Below are 17391 nucleotides of genomic sequence, written 5' to 3' on the forward strand. Positions count from 1 at the left end.
TGCTCCTTTTATGGCTGTTAGTATTTGTCTTGTATATTGAGGTGCTCCTGTGTTGGGTACATATATATTTACAATTGTTATATCTTCTTCTTGGATTGATCCCTTGATCATTATGTAGTGTCCTTTTTTTGTCTCTTGTGACAGTCTTTATTTTAAAGTCTATTTTGTCTGATATGAGTATTGCTACTCCAGCTTTCATTTGATTTCCATTTGCGTAGAATACCTTTTTTCATCCCCTCACTTTCAGTCTGTATGTCCCTAGACCTGAAGTGGGTCTCTTGTAGACAGCATATATATGGGTCTTGTTTTTGTATCCATTCAGCCAGTTTATGTCTTTTGGTTGGGCCATTTAATCTGTTTTAATTTAAGATAATTATCAACATGTATGTTCCTATTGCCATTTTATTCATTGTTTCAGATTTGGTTTTCTAGGTCTTTTTTCCTCCCTTACTCTTTTGTTCTCTTGTGATTTGATGATTAACTTTAGTGTTGTGTTTGGATTTCTTTTTCTTTTGTGTGTGTGTACCTATTGTAGATTTTTGGTTTGTGGTTACCATGAGGTTCTAATATAGCAGTCTATATACATATACAAGATTGTTTTAAATGCTGTTTTTTTTTTATTTCAAATGCATTTCCAGTCTCCTGAATTTGTACTCTCCTCTTCTCACGATTGCTGGTTTTGATATCATATTTGTATGTGGATGATTTCCTACCTTTACTATATGCTTGCCTTTACTGGTGAGCTTTTCCATTCATCATTTTCTCATTTCTAGTTGTGTCCTTTTCTTTTCCACCTAGAGAAGTTCCTTCAGCATTTGTTGCAAAGCTGGTATGATGGTGCTGAATTCTCTTAGCTTTTGCTTGTCTGTAAAGCTTTTGATTTCTCTGTCAAATCTGAATGAGAGCCTTGCTGGATAGAGTATTCTTGGTTGTAGGTTCTTTCCTTTTATCACTTTAAGTATTTTGTGCCACTCCTTTCTGGCCTGCAGGGTTTCTGCTGAGAAAGCAGCTGATAACCTTATGGGAATTCCCTTGTACGTTATTTGTTGTTTATCCCTTGTAGCTTTTAATATTTTGTCTTTGTTTTTAATTTTTGTCAATTTGATTACTATGTGTCTCACCATGTTTCTCCTCGGGTTTATCCTGCCTGGGATTATCTGTGCTTCCTGGACTTTGGGTGACTATTTCCTTTCCCATGTTATGGAAGTTTTCAGCTATTATCTCTTTAAATATTTTCTCAGTTCCTTCCTCTCTCTCTTCTCCTTCTGAGACCCCTGTAATGTGAACGTTGGTGCATTTATTGTTGTCCCAGAGGTCTCTTAGGCTGTCCTCATTTCTTTTCATTCTTTTTTCTTTATTCTGTTTTGCAGCAGTGATTTCCACCATCTGGCTTCCAGCTCACTTATCCGTTCTTCTGCCTCAGTTATTCTGCTATTGATTCCTTCTAGTGTATTTTTTATTTCAGTTATTGTACTTTTCACCTCTGTTTGTTTGTTCTTTAATTCTTCTAGGTCTTTGTTAAACATTTCTTCTCGATCCGTGCCTACATTATTTTTTCAAAGTCTTGGATCATCTTTACTATCATTACTCTGAATTCTTTTTCAGATGGATTGCCCATTTCCACTTCACTTAGTTGTTCTTCTGGTGTTTTATCTTGTTCCTTCATCTGGGACATACTCCTTTGCTGTCTCATTTTGTCTAACTTTCTGAGATTGCCGTTTCCATTCTGCTGGCTGAAGGGTTATAGTTCTTTTTGCTTCTTCTGTTCTGCCCACCCCCTCCAGTGGATGAGGCTGTATAAGAGGCTTGTGCAGGCTTCCTGGTGGGAGGGACTGCTTCCTGCCCACTGGTGGGTAGAGCTGGGTGTTGTCCCTCTGGTGGGCGGGCCATGTCAAGGGGTGTGTTTAGCCAGCAGCTGTGTGCTCAGGAAACTTTAAGTAGCCTGTCTGCTGATGGGTGGAGCTGTCTTCCTGCCCTGTTGGTTGTTTGGCCCAAGATGTCCCAGCACTGGAGCCCATAGGCTGTTGGGTGGGGCCAGGTCTTGGTGAGAAAATGGTGCCCTCCAGGAGGGCTCAAGCCAATGAGTACTACCCAGAACTACTGCCACCAGTGTCTTTGTCCCTGCAGTGAGGCACAGCCACCCCCCACCTCTGCAGGAGACCCTCCAATACTAGCAGGTAGGTCTGGCCCAGGCTAAAATGAAGTCATTGCTTTTTTCCCTGGATCCTGGTGCACATGAGACCTTGTGTGCACCCTCCAAGAGTGGAGTTTCTGTTTCCCGCAGTGCTGTGGAATTCCTGCGATCAAACCCTGCTGGCCTTCAAAGCCAGATTCTCTGGGACCTCCTGCTCCCATTGCCAAACCCCCAGGCTGGGGAGCCTGATATGGGGCTCAGAACTTTCACTCCTTTGGGAGAACTTCTGTGGTATAATTATTTTACAGTTTGTGGGTTGCCCACCTGATGGGTATGGGATTTGATTTTATCACGATTGTGCCCTTCCTACTGTCTCATTGTGGTTTCTTTGTCTTTGGATGTAGGATATCTTTTTTGGTAGGTGTGCTAGATGTGCTATTTTTACATTTTTTTTGTCATAGTCATCATTCTTAGTGGTTACATAGTAAATGTTCAGTAAATGTTCCATGGTTTACTTAATTTTCCCCTTTTTGTTGAGCATTTAGATTTTTATAATTTTTTTGCTATTACACTACAACACATAGTTTTTTTCTGGATTTAGGATTATCTTCTTAGGAAAAATTAACATAATTGAAATTATTGGGTCAAAAATATATAAACATTATAAAATCTATTGGTTCATATTGATAAATTGATTTCCTAAAGTATTGCATAATAATTTGTACTTCTGCCAACACACATTCATGTTTGTTTGCCTTCATGCTGCTAACAGCCTCAGTATTTTCATTTTAAATAATTTTACAGAAAAAAAAATTTTACTAATTTAATAAAAAATATGCATTGTATTTTCATTTGCCTTATTGATTTTATTAGTGGTACTTTTTCACTAGTTTTATTTTCTGTTTCGTGAACTGACTGTTCCTGTTTATTAATAAATCGGAGCCATTTTATATAATCAAGTTATTGACCCCTTTTCTGCCATAACTGCTGCAAGTACTTTTTTCACCCCTTAACTGTCTTTTTATTCATAACATGTTAGTGTGTGCTTAAATACAGAAATTCTCAAATTCTGTATAGTAGAATGTATCAGCCTCTTTGCTGTTTCTTTTAATGCTTCTAAGATTAGAAACTTTCCTCCCCTCCCCACCCCCAGGCTTTGTAACTTAATTTTATTCTGTTATAACCATGATTCTGTTATCACCATGATTATTCTAATCATGATCCCTTTTTTGGTCTCATTGCCCCTTTAGGGGAGGAGAGGTAAGGCAGTAGGACTCTAGAGTTCTTGGCTGGTGATCAAGTCCTGACTGTGTTTGGCGCCATCACTCTTTTGCAGTTGTTTAAAACTAAGTTTCTTCAAAACAAAATTTCTGAGGCTGTTCTGAAACTTCTATATAGCTCCCATAATGTGACAGTGCACATTTTTCTTTCCCGGGGCCCTCTCAGTCTCCTCTCAGCTTCTTTTTTTTCCTGGGTCCGCCTTACACAGATTGTCACCCTCAGGTACAAACCCTCATAAGCAGGACCACAGGGCAGTCTCCACACTGTCTTCAAGATCCTGGCTCCTTGGACCCACTGTTAGAAGGAAGGACAATCAATTCCTAGCACAGCAGCAACTTTCTCCTTGCCCTGCTGTAGAAGCTCCCTGCTTTTCAGGGTCTCAACCTCTAGATGTTCAAGGTCAAAGAGGAAGTCAGATATGAGTCCATTGTCACCTCAATAGAAAGTCGTTACACTCTTAATAGTCCTTTGAGAAACTCCCCCTTTAGGGTTGAGGTAAAGGGGAGAAACGCCCTCGCCTTTCACTTTTGCTGCTCAGCATAGAGAATCCCACCCAGTTAAGCTACAGCTCTCTAAAGAAACAGCTTTACAAAGTCACCACCTCCATATTCTGACATCTTTTGTATCTTTGATCTGGTTGAGGGATCCAAGAGTAATGAATTTTTTTTGTACATTTCTTTGTAAATTTTTCTTGTTGATGTTTTATATACATTGATGTCAAATATTTTTAGTGTCTCAACTGAATTGAGACAGAAAAAATGTTCATTTTAAACATTTTATATGTTTTTTTTCCTAAGCATCTTAACTCTATAATTCAACTGAAATTTCTCTGCCACATATGGTATAAGGATAGAATAGGGCTTTCCCCCATATTACTACCCCATTTGCCTAGTCTTATTTGTTGAATAATTCCTCTCATCTTCATTGTTTACAGTGCCTTATTATCACATATTAAAATCTTACACATATTAGGGCAATTTCTAGGTTTTCTGTAAGATACCATTGATTAATTTTGTCTCTTTGATAAATAAGTATATAGTATCAAGTTACATATAAAACATCTTTATATCCATTCTTATAGAAATATATAGAATCTTTTAGGTTACTATGATAATGTTATTTTTACCAGTGGTTTAAATTCAGTTAGAAAACCCAAATGTAACAGGAGACATAGATAATGTAAATGTTTTTTATTAAAGTGTCAAATCTGCTAAAAAATTTATATCTAAATTCTTAATTATCATACAAGTTTCTCCCCTTTGTTAGCATATGCATCACATCCTGAAACTAATCTTTTGCCATAATAATAGGGAGATAGAAACTAGTCTGGGAACAGACTCTATACTTATTTGTCTGATTTGCAGAGAGAGGTTCTGGAGTAAATTCCAACTATGAACTTCATGTCATTTTTCACCACTGATTTTGTCTAGTTAAATTATCTAGAAAAATATGCGTTGGTCTAAAAGAATTAGGAAAAAGCTTAAGAAACAAAGCCAAAAATGAAATGAATAGCAGGTAGGCTTAAAAGAAATAAAATGTATTCATCTAAGCGAAATTTCCTATTTGGGAATCTGGGTTTGGACATAACTGACTTTACATGTAAATCCTGTGAATCTGTGATGCGGGAGGTCATGATACCTTGGGAAGCAATGGAAGAAAGTAGGAAAAATTTAATTATTATAAAAGTAATTTTATATAGAACAATAAGTGTAGATATCATATAGCCCTATCTAAGTGTTAAGTGTAAAGAACAAAAACTGACAGTGTGGGACTTCCCTGGTGGTGCAGTGGTTAAGAATCCTCCTGCCAATGCAGGGGACACGGGTTCGAGCCATGGTCCATGAAGATCCCACATGCCACAGAGCAACTAAGCCCATGCGCCACAACTGCTGAGCCTGTGCTCTAGAGCCCACGAGCCACAACAACTGAGCCTGCATGCCACAACTACTGAAGCCTGCATGCCTAGAGCCCATGCTCTGTAACAAGAGAAGCCACCACAATGAGAAGCCTGCATACTGCAAGGAAGAGTAGCCCCCACTCACCACAACTAGAGAAAGCCCATGTGCAGCAATGAAGACCCAACGCAGCCAAAAGTAAATAAAATAAAAGATAAATTAATTTAAAAAAAGAACTGATAGTGACTCTTATTTTTAAGTACGTATAAGTTATATATAGTAAAAATATAGTATAGAACAATATATTATATAAATATATTTTAAAGTTTACACACACACACACACCCCTACCAAAGTATTAACAGCAGTCTCTTTCATGGAGTGAAATATTGAGGAGAAGGAGTGGTTGAGTGGGATACTCTTTGACTTCTCTTCTCCGTAAACATTCATATTATTTGCAGATTTTCTTTACGTTGACAGTGTATTCCTTTTGTATTTTAAAAAGTACATAATTTTAACAGACAAAATATTTATCTTCCTATTTATTTTCCTTTACTACCCTCATTTCACAGGTAAGGAAGCTGACCAGAGAGGTCAGTGACTTGTCCAGGTTCACAAAGCTTAGTAAGTGGGGTAGCAGGATTAGAATTCAGTCTGGCCTGCTTCTTCTTGATACCATGTTCTTACTTATACACTTCAGGGTACTTCCATAGAGTGACATAATTCCTAGGGAAATAATGGCTTTTTAATTAACAGTAAGGCTAAGTCCTATGTGACCAAATTTAACATTTATCTCTCAATTAACTGACTTTTTATTTTATTACCATGTTTCTAGAACAATACACTGATAAGATGTTAGAGATAAAGGAGGTTATGGACAACGTGCTTACCAAACAGAAGGCAGAAAGGGATGATTTAGCTAAAAAATACAGGTGAGTAAAAAAAAAAATAGGAATGCTTTAGAGTTTTCAGAATTTATCTATTTTTATCTACAGTAGGCCTAGAATTTCTTAAGATTACAAATGTTGCTTGGGACCAGAAAAGGACTTTATGAGGTCATCTAATCTATTACCTCCATGAGGAATTATACTTCCTAGAAAGATGTTTTTCTACTTTATTATTTGAAATGTTCAGAAAAGGACATTTTCCTATCTTAAAAAGTTGTCTACAGCCATGAATTTTATGAAAGCCTTTCTGGTCATGAATTCCATAAGTAAATTTCTTTCCTTAGTAAACTCACATTTTTTACATTAAAATTTTTTCTTTTATGCTATCACAAATGTTGTTCTTCTAAGCAGTTTAATCATGTATATTTTGTGGTTTTGTGTACTTCTAAACTCTCAGGGTCCTTAAAGAGTTTTATCCTGATTATATTGATTATTTACCTCTTATCATCCTTTTTTTTGAGAAATTTGTTATATGATTTTTTCTTGTTTTGAGCATTATTTTTTTTAGTTTTTCTATTCTTTTTTTCTTTTTTCTTGTGATGAGAACTTTTAAGGTCTACTCTCTTAGCAACTTTCAAATATGTAATACAGTATTATCAACTATAGTCACCATGCTATATATTACACTCCCATGCCTTATTTATTTCATAACTGGAAATTTATACCTTTTGATTACCTTCACCCATTTCACCCACCTGCCACCTCCACCTCCACCTCCACCAACCACCAATCTGTTCTCTGTATCTATGCCTTTTTTGTTTTTGTTTTAGCCTCCAAATATCAGTGAGATCATACAGTATTTGTCTTTCTCTGTCTATTTTCACTTAGCATAGTGCTCTCAAGATCCATCAATGTCTCAAATGGCAGGATTTATTTCTTTTTTGTGGCTGAATAATATGCCTTTATATATGTGTGTCTTCATACTAATGTTGCTATTTGCCTTAAAATCTTGTAATTTAAAGAGCATTTTTATTTTCTGTCTGAACTCTTTGTTTCACATAGTTTTAAATGTGATATTAATTTCTTCTTTCTTCTCCTCTATCTATCCAGCTTCTTGCATTTTATACTACCAGTTATTTGCTAATCTGATTTCTTCTTGATGCTTCTTCCACTTACATCTACTACTTGCTTTGACATCCAGTTGGTTTGGAGTTCAGTACTGACAACTCTAAACTGTGTTAGGAGAGACAAGTATCTATACTATTGCTTTCTCTTAAAACGGCTGCTCTAAAAAGATGGTCCCTGAGGATCCCTGAGACCATTTCAAGGGGTCTAAGAAGTTGAAACCATTTTTTTTTTTGCTGTACACGGGCCTCTCACTGTTGTGGCCTCTCCTGTTGCGGAGCACAGGCTCTGGACGCGCAGGCTCAGCGGCCATGGCTCACGGGCCCAGCTGCTCCACGGCATGTGGGATCTTCCCAGACCAGGGCACGAACCCATGTCCCCTGCCTCAGCAGGCAGACTGTCAACCACTGCGCCACCAGGGAAACCCCCGAAACCATTTTTATAATAACATTAAGATGTTATTTGCCCTCTTTTGCTCTCATTTTCTCATAAGTGTACAATGGAATTTTCTAGAGGCCACATGGCGTGTGATATCATCACTCTAATAGCTAATGGAATGTGCACTTGTGTAGTCTTGTGTTTTAAAATTTTCTGTCTTATTTTCTAAAACAGTAAATATTGATAGATATAACTCAAATAAACAAAAGCTCTTTGCATTCCTCAATAATTTTTAAGAGTATAAAAAAGTCCTGAAACCAAAAAGTTTGAGAGCTATTGGAAACTAAGTGTCCAATATCCTGAAGATCAGTGTGGAATAGGTGAGTATAACCAAAAGACAGGTGTGGATGAGCCAGTTTCCTCCCATTCAGTCTTCAAGCCCCTGAGAGACATGCTTTAAGGAGGGCACACAGGATAGTGCTTATCTGGGTAGTCACTTCAAAGTACCTCACTACAGATTCAAAGTACAATTATTGGGTTGGCCAAAAAGGTCATTCGGGTTTTTCCGTAACATCTTGTGGAAAAACCCAAATGAGCTTTTTGGCCAACCCAATACAATAAGTACTTGATGAATTGACATTTCTCAGGTCTAGCTTACTTATAATTATTCACAAAACAATCTCATCCTCCATAACTAAGGGAATTTGGGTGGAACTTACTCCCAAATTTTACTTCTTGATACACCATTTCACTGTAAACAGGTAAGCAAATTCCAAACTTAAAGAATGGTGTTGCTCCTTGGCCATCAATTTATACCTTCCAACTAAAGGACTACTAGGTATCTAGATAAACAACCCAAGTTTTGTTTCTCTTTTAGGGCTGACTCACAACTGATAAGTAATGATGTGAATATAAATGTGGATAACCACGCTGTCACCTAAAAAAGGCAAACTTATTTACCTCAAGTAAAGCAACAGTTTCCTCTCAAAGAATATACATTGCAAAGATAGTCTCTTGTGTACTTTGAGCTGATTAATTTGACACAAAGTATAAAATCTAAATGATTGCTAAAAAAAAAGTTTTCTACTGTTTTTATATTTTTTCCTCTTTCTGTTTCTTCCTACAGGGTGTCCATAGAGTCATTTAAGCATGGAGTCCTGAGAGAACAACTAGCTAACTTGGCCACAAGGCAGAAGAGCCTTTTATTTGTAGCAAAAAAACAGAAAAAAATAAGCCAGAAAATTCAGAACTATAAGAATGTTACATCTTTGTCTGGTCTTAGTTTCAAGAAGCTGCCATTGAGCTCAGAAATCTCTAATGAAAAGGACAGCCAAGAGTTTACTAGTCTGGAAAATTCAGTAGAGCCCCAGTCATGTTCACTTTCTCCTGTCAGCCTTGTTTGTGGAAGCATGCAGGAAACACAGTTGTCTTGGGAAATCTGGCATGACAACCAAAATACCAACACTTGTCTAAATTCAAAGACAGTGAGAAGGGAAGAATTTTCTGGAAATGAACTGAATTCTAAACAAAGTGTCAGTGACTGTACCTTAGATAGATTATCAAAATCCAGACTTTCAGATGGCACTAAGAAGATTAAATTACAATCACAACCTATTTCTTTTATTGCTCAAGCAGAATATTCACAAAAAGAAAATGATCTTACAGATACTACAGCCAAAGGGCATGAGTCCTTTAGTCCTTCAGCAGTAACTGGCACATTAAAGATTTCAGAAACCACAAGTGTATTTGCCCACAATGATGCCAATCCATCAACTGTTATTTGTGATCAGGCTCTTTCCAATTGTGATCCAAAAAAAGGAAACAGGAAAACAGCTTCCCAGCAACCACATATGGGGACATCAGAATCCCTGGTACATCAAGGGATTGATGTCTTTGGCAGTAATACGGGGCATCAGGTGAAACCTTATCTTAGAAAATCAGCTCTTGCTGTTCCACATGCAAATGATAGTCAGAGCTCCTCCTGCTCTGGGTCTGGCCGTCAACATACTGTAAAAAATCCTTCAAAATACAGCACAACTCCTAAAAAGAAATGTATGCAGATAAAGGATCTGATATTGCTAGGAAGAATTAATCCGGGAAATAATATTCTGGAATTCAAAACACAGGTATCCTTTTTTTTTCTCTAAAATTACATAAATTTTATAAGTAAGTGAGTAAATGTTGCTGTCACATAGTGTCAGTGTTTAGCTCTAATTAGGGGAATAGGGTTTGGCTGGTCTTCTTGAATGGAGAGACTTAACCATTATATCTTAGCAAGTGAAATCATGCTTCTAAAATTGCCCTGTACATTTTAGTTACAAGCACCTTTAGGCTCTCAGACCAGAATTAGTTTTACTGCAGCAGGAAGGATTTAAGAACAAAATAAAAATAATAAATTGGAGCTGTGTTTGGTTCCAAAGTTTTGGAAACTACCAGTGTGCACTGCTAAAGCTTCCCCTAATAAGATGTATAAACACATCTTCCATAGTAGCTCAATTTAAAAACAGAAAGTGACTTGGAGTTTGGGTAAATATAACTCAATTAAAACAATATCACATATGCATAATAACAGAAGAGGAAAAAAAAGGTTCTGCTAGAAATGCCTACAAATGAGGCTTCCTTTCCCTTTTCCCCCCATTCATTTTTTGAAAGAGGATATAAGAGTGGCAAAGATTGCAGGGTCCTGGAATGCTGCTTTGCTTGTGGACCAATCCAACAGAAAACCAATCCAAGCTAATTGGAATTTAATCTAAATGACCCCTTTTTTCAACCCTTTCTACTTCTGGATTATAAGACTTTTCCTAGTTAATAAGCTTTATTTATAAGTTAGGAGCAAAAAAATTTAATTTTAAAGCTCCAAACTATAGTTTAAACACTAAATTAGCAGCTTGATCTCAGATCCCTTGATGTTCCTGTTTGCTTGCCTGTCAACCAATTTATTGCTAAGTAGTACCTACTTCACATTAGCCAAAGCAACTCAAATTTCAGTTATTAATTGGTTACATTAACTAAAATTTTGACAGCTGTGGTTACTCCTCTGGATCAGCAGTGATAAAATTCTAATATAATTCTTTGTATTTCAGCTATTTTTAACAGCTTTATTGAGATATAATTGATACACAATACGCTACATGTATTTAAAGTATATAATTTGACAAGTTTTGATGTATGTACATATGCAAAGTATAAAATCTAAATGATTGCTAAAAAAAAAAAGTTTTCTACTGTTTTTGTATTTTTTCCTCTTTCTTCCTACAGGGTGTCCATAGAGTCATTTAAACATATTGGTCTGTAGTTTTCTTGTGTTTTCTTTGGTTTTGGTCTCAGAGTAATACTGGTCTCACAGAATGAATTCCAAAGTGTTTCCTTCTCTTCTGTTTTTTGGAAGAGTTTGTGAATTGGTATTAAGTCTTTTTAAAATGTTTTCTAGTAATCAGCAGTAAAACCATCTGTACCTGGGCTTTTTTGTTGTTGTTGATAGTTTTTTGATTATTAATTCAGTGTCTGCTTTTTATAGTTTTTTTTTTTCAGATTGTCTATTTCTTCTTGAGTCAGTTTTGGTAGTTTGTATCTTTCTAGGAATTTGCTCATTTCATCGAATTTATTGGCATACAGCTGTTCATAGTGTCTCTTATAGTCCTTTTTATTTCTATAAGGTCAGTAGCAATGTCCACATTTTCATTTTTGCTCTTAGTAATTTGAGTCTTCCCTCTTGCTTTTCTTGATTAATCTAGCTAAAGGTTTGTCAGTTTTATTAATCTTTTCAAAGAACCAATTTTGATTTTTTTAATTTTCTCTATTTTTCTATTGCATGTTTTACTTTTTCCACTTTAATATTTACTATTTCCTTCCTTCTGCTTGCTTTAGGTTTAGTTTGCTGTTTTTCCAGTGTCTTTCGTGTAAGTTTAGGTTATTGATGTGAGATCTTTCTTCTTTTTCAATATAGGCATTTACACTTATAAATTTCCCTCTAACCCACTGCTTTTACTGCATCCCATAAGTTTCAGTATGTTTTGCCTTCATTTTCATTCATCTCAAAGTATTTTCTCATTTACCTTTTGATTACTTCTTTAACCCATTGGTTATTTAGGAGTATGTTGTTTGAGTTCCACATAATTGTGAGTTTCTCATTTTTTTGTTATTAATTTCTAATTTCATTCCATTGCTCTTAGAGAACATACTTTGTATTATTTTGGTCCTTTTAAATTTTCTGAGACTTATTTTGTGGCTTAGATAGTGTATAGCCTATGCTAGAGAATGTCCCATGTGTACTTGAGAAGAATGTATATATTCTCCTATCATTAGGAGAAGTTTTCTATAGATGCCTGTTCAGTCTAGTTAGTTTATAGTATTGCTCAACTTTTCTCTTTCCCTTTTGTGATATTATTATTATATATATTATTGATATATCTGTAAATGTTATAAACCCAATAATTCATTGTTATAATTATTACTTTATAAAATATTGTGACTTTTAAAGGAGCTGAGAAGAAAGGAGAACAAGTTTATATTTATAACTTTTGATATATTAACCCTCTTATTTATCCTTGCTGGTTCTCTTCATTTGTTCCTATGGATTTGAGTTACCATATGGAGTCATTTTCTTGGCCCAGTAAAACTTCTTCCACCCACCTCCTTTGTGCTTTTGCAAATATATATGTATTATATCCCTATTGTTTTGTACAATTGGTTTAAAAACCAGTTAAGCAAAGAAAGAAGAAATGTGCATTTATACTGTCTTTTGTAATATGTGATTACTTTTACTGATGCTCTTTGTTTTTCCACATGGATTCATATTACCATTTGGGGGTCACTTGATTTCAACCTGAAGAACTTCCTTTGGTATTTTTTGTAAGGCAGATCTGCTAGCAACAAATTTTCTCAAGAGAGGTCTTTACATCACCTTTATTTTTGAAAGATTTGCTGAAAATAGAATTCTTGGTTACAGGTTTTTCTTTGTGTACTTTGAGTGTGTTATTCCACTGCTTCTGGCTTTCGTTGTTTCTGATAAGAAGTCAGTTAGTTGTTAATCTTTTGGAGTTTACCTTGTAAGTGATGAGTCATTTTTCACTTGCTTCTTTCAATAATTTCTTATTGTCTTTGACTTTCAGTATTTTTACTATGTATCTATTTATTTCTCTCTTTGTGTTTATCCTTGTTGGACGTCATTGAGCTTCCTGAATATGTAGATTAATGTTTTTTAATAAATTTGGGAAATTTTTAGCCATTATTTCTTCAAATATTTTTTCTGCTCCTTTCTCCTGTCCTTTTGGTACTCCCATTATGCATGTGTTGGTGTGCTTAATGGTGTCCCACATTTCTCTGAAGCTTTTTCATTTTTCTTCACTCTTTTTTCTTTTTCTTCTTCAGCTTACATAATCTCTGTTGATCTCTCTTCAAATTCACTAATTCTTTCTTCTGACATTGAAAATCTGTTGAGCCTCTCTATTAAATTTTTCATTTTAGTTATTGTACTTTTCAATTCAACTTCTTTTTGTTTCTTAATAAATTGTTTCTTTATTGATACTTTCTGTTTGATGTGATATTGTTATCATACCTTGCTTTCCATCCTTGATTATGGTTTCCTTTAGTTCTTTGAACATGTATATAAACGGCTGTTTTTTTTTTTTTTTTTTTTTGCGGTACGGGGGCCTCTCACTGTTGTGGCCTCTCCCGTTATGGAGCACAGGCTCCGGACGCGCAGGCTCAGTGGCCATGGCTCATGGGCCCAGCCGCTCCGTGGCATGTGGTATCTTCCCGGACCAGGGCACGAACCCGTGTCCCCTGCATCGGCAGGCGGACTCTCAACCACTGCGCCACCAGGGAAGCTCTAAACGGCTGTTTTGAAGTCTTTGTTAAATCTAACACCTGGTCATTCTCACAGGCAGTTTATGTTGCTTTTTCGTTAGTTTATTTTGCTATATGTGTCATACTTCCTGTTTCTTCGCATGTCTCATAATTTTTTGTTGGACCTGGACATTTTAGAGTAGGCAGTGTATTGTAGCAAGTCTGTATATTGATCCCCATCTTCTCTTACGTTTGTTATTGTTCCCAGGCAAAATATTTGTGCCATGGCTCTGGAGCTTAGGGCAGGAACATGGCAACTTCTCTCTGAATTATACCCCTGCTTTAGGATCTGAGCATTTAGTGGAAAGGGGCACACTAGCCTCTTGCCTTTTCAACTTGCCTCTCCTGACATGAAACCACCACCTTACAAGCCAGGGCAAGTGTGAGCAGGACCCCAATAGTCTCAGTAGCACCTTGCCAAAGGTAGAGACTCTGTCTCACCAGTACAGGTTAAACAGAAGAATTTGGAAATTTTTTTTCCAAATTTGGAAACATTTTCAGCTATTATTTCTTCAAATATTTTTTCTTCCCTCCCCTCGTTTTTGAATTCCCATTACATATATATTAGGCTGCTTAAAATCATTCCACAACTCACTGTGATGATCTTATTTTTTAAATCTCTTTTCTCCATGGGTTTTTTATGCCATTCCTATTCCTGTGTCTTTGAATTCACTAATCTTTTTGTTTGCAGTGTCTAATCTGTTAATATCATCCAGTGTATTTTTCATTTCATATGTTGTAATTTTCATCTCTAGAAGTTTGATTTGAGTCTTCTTTTATATCTTCCATGTCTCCATGTAACATTTGGAACATGTGGAATATGATTATAATAACTATTTAATGTCCTTATCTGCTAATTCTAACATCTTTGAGAGTTCTCAGTCATTTTCAATTGATTGCTTTCTCTCCTCCATATGGATTTATTTTCCTACCTGTTTCTAGGCCTGTTAATTTTTTATTGGATCCCAGAATTGTGAAATTTATCTTGTTGGATGCCAGATACGTTTTTATTCTTAAAAATATTTTGGGTATTTGTTCTAGAATATAGTTAATTTACACAGAAACAGTTTTATCCTTTTGGGTCTTGCTTTTATAATTTGTTAGGCAGGATTGGAGCAGTGTTCAGTCTAAGGCTAATTATATCCCACTACAGAGGCAAGACTCTTCTGTGTACCTCCCAATGCCCCATCAGTTTTGAGGTTTTTCTAGTCTTACTATTGGGAACAGGTGCTATTTCTGCCCTTTGAGAATGCCATAGAATGCCATTACCTCTACTTCTTTCAAGTAGTTCTTTTCCCAGGCTTGGGTAATTTCCTCACACACATGGCCAATCACAGCTCAGCGGAATACTTAAAAAGGACCCCCTGAAGATCTGCAGAGTTCTCTCTATATATATTTCTCTCTCCTTCAGTACTGTGTCCTGCAGACTCTAGCTATCATGCCTCCCTAGACTATGCTCTGTCTATTCAACTCAGAGAATCCACGGGTTTTGCCTGGATGCCCTCTCTCTGTAACATGACATGGAAACGCTCAAGGCAGTGAGTTGGGACAATTATAGGGCTCACCTCATTAGTTTCTCATTTCTCAGGATCACTGTACTTTGTTCCTTGATGTTCGGTATCTTGGAAACCATTGTATCATATATTTAGTTTGCCTTTTTTTTTGGTTGTGTCATGTGTTAGGGTAAATCTGGTCCCTGTTACTTCATCATGGACAGAAGCAGAAGTTCATATATTTCAGATACTTTTTAATCCTAATATTTGTTTTATTTTTCACCTCAGGAGACTACCCATAAAGCCAGTGTTTTATTGAATGGCAAAATTAAGGTAGAAAATGGTCAGATTTATCAAAACCCAGTCATCTGGCTCAAGGATCTTCTAGGAGCTGACAGTTATGTGACCTGGAATTATGCTTGGAGTAAGGTGGGTCATTCTTAAATTTATCTTTAACTTCATATTCAAATGGAAAGGTACATATTTTTTGATGATAAAACTATTTCCTTTTTTTAAGAAATCTGAAAGTTCTCCAAATTAGTTTTGTCCTCATGCATCCCTTCTGCAGTGTGCTACATGCTTTCTCCCACAATTCCCATTTGCCAGAATTCCCCACAGCCGGATTGCACAGCTGACTGAGTCTCTCCTTCCTTGTTCCTCACCTAGTCTCAGAAAATTGAATGCCCCCGATCTTCCCCTCTTGTCCCTGCCACCTCACCTCCACAGTGATTGCAGGTCCCTGTGACTCCACATAGAAAATTTGGAACCACTGGTGAATTGATAGTTTAATTAATATGTTACTAGTATTCTGATAAAATAAAGCAAAATATTCCCCTAAAGACGAAAATTACGATAAAGGGGCCTAAGACACACAGAAGTTATGGTGCACTTTTATGTTTGAACATAGTCTTATCTATGAATTGCTAGCCTCCCCAAAAAATATTTCTGAATTTTTATTCAGACTTCCCAGACTTAGTGGTCTCCCCCTCAGTTCTGACTTCTGAGTTATAAGCCCAGTTTAATAACCAATTTGAAGAGTATCGATGACTGACACCCTTGAGTTCCAGTGATCAGCCACCTCCAGATGTCCATGGCACCTCTTCAGGGAACAGTATTGCAATGATTCACCCAGGAAAGTGTGAGTCATCAGACAGTCACCATTACTGTTTCACAGAACTGCAAATACCTTTAACCTCCACTAGCCATTACAGTAAGTCTCCGTGCACCAGAAATAGAAGGTGGTTTCCTCTCTCGTTTTTTGTCCGACTCAGCTCTGCCCACTCTCCTTCCTAGCTCCTATCTCAGTCTTAGTCCCTAAACTCTGCATTCTGGTCTCCTAGACCTCTGTTGCAGGTGCTTCCAGAACAGTGTTTCAGTTCCTTCACTTACATGAGCACATTTAAAATTTTCTCTGCTTTATATTATAGTCTCTCTGTGTTCCTTTTTTCCTGTATTATTATTATTTTTTATTTCCCACCACTGGAGTCACCAGGCCATCTGCTTTCAATTCAACCTGCCTAATCCTTTCCATGGATTCATAAATCATATTTGCATGTTAGTAATTAACATTTTACCCATGGAAATCCCTTTTTATTGCAAAGTTTCTTAAATTCATGATAGATGATATTGTTTTGCTGAAGCTGAATCTATGCTCACAGTGTGAATATGGTACTAATTGCTGTAGCTTAGGTTGTTTTGAGCTTAACATGCCTGTGGCCCACTGATGATGACTCAGTCCTCCCACTCTTTTTCTCTGTTGGAACTACTGCATTTTCTGCTTTTGAATAGCTGGCTGTGATATCATTTGGCTCTCACTCTGTACTTATATGCCTCATTTACATATCACATTGCCTCTGGTCTTTTCTCATTAGCCATGTCAATTGGAGTCATATTGTTTAACATCTATGTGATAGTGAAGCCAAATACAAATGTGGGCACTAAAATTAGGGCAATTCTTGGATATAAGATACTCATACAGATTATCTGAGCAAGCTTAGATTTTTTTTTAATTATCCTAAAAATGGAAATAGTTTCAAAAATTACTGTAGGACACTCATGTACTTCTAGTAAATACCACAAGCTGAGAAGCACTGCCCCAGTGAGTTTGTTTACAATTTTTTAAAGCCTCTTTTAAAATTTACCACAGTAACCTCTACCCCTCTTGTCTTGGGGTAACTCCTGAATTCACAGTCACTTCTTGATAGGAGCTTTTTGCTACCTCGGTAAATGTGAACATTTCTACCGACTAGTTCCTAGTACAGTGGTGGGGCTATAGAGCCAGGACTGGTTGGTTGTCAGGCAAGAAATGCCAGAAAACTAGGTCTTGTCCTACATCAGACAGAATGACACAG

The 17391-nt window shown here is 36.5% G+C and overlaps 1 protein-coding gene across 1 annotated transcript in view; it reads left to right on the plus strand.

Moving 5' to 3' along the window:
* The window catches only part of ANKRD31 (ankyrin repeat domain 31), a 130625-nt gene that overhangs the window by 92134 nt on the left and 21100 nt on the right, over nucleotides 1–17391 (plus strand). Inside the window, exons 21-23 of the mRNA XM_032625092.1 lie at nucleotides 6146–6242; nucleotides 8827–9826; nucleotides 15329–15469. Coding sequence (XP_032480983.1) covers nucleotides 6146–6242; nucleotides 8827–9826; nucleotides 15329–15469 — 1238 coding nt within the window. The remainder of the gene's footprint in view (nucleotides 1–6145; nucleotides 6243–8826; nucleotides 9827–15328; nucleotides 15470–17391) is intronic.

This window comes from Phocoena sinus, chromosome 3, assembly GCF_008692025.1.
Source record: "Phocoena sinus isolate mPhoSin1 chromosome 3, mPhoSin1.pri, whole genome shotgun sequence".
NCBI classification, from domain to species: Eukaryota; Metazoa; Chordata; class Mammalia; order Artiodactyla; family Phocoenidae; genus Phocoena; species Phocoena sinus.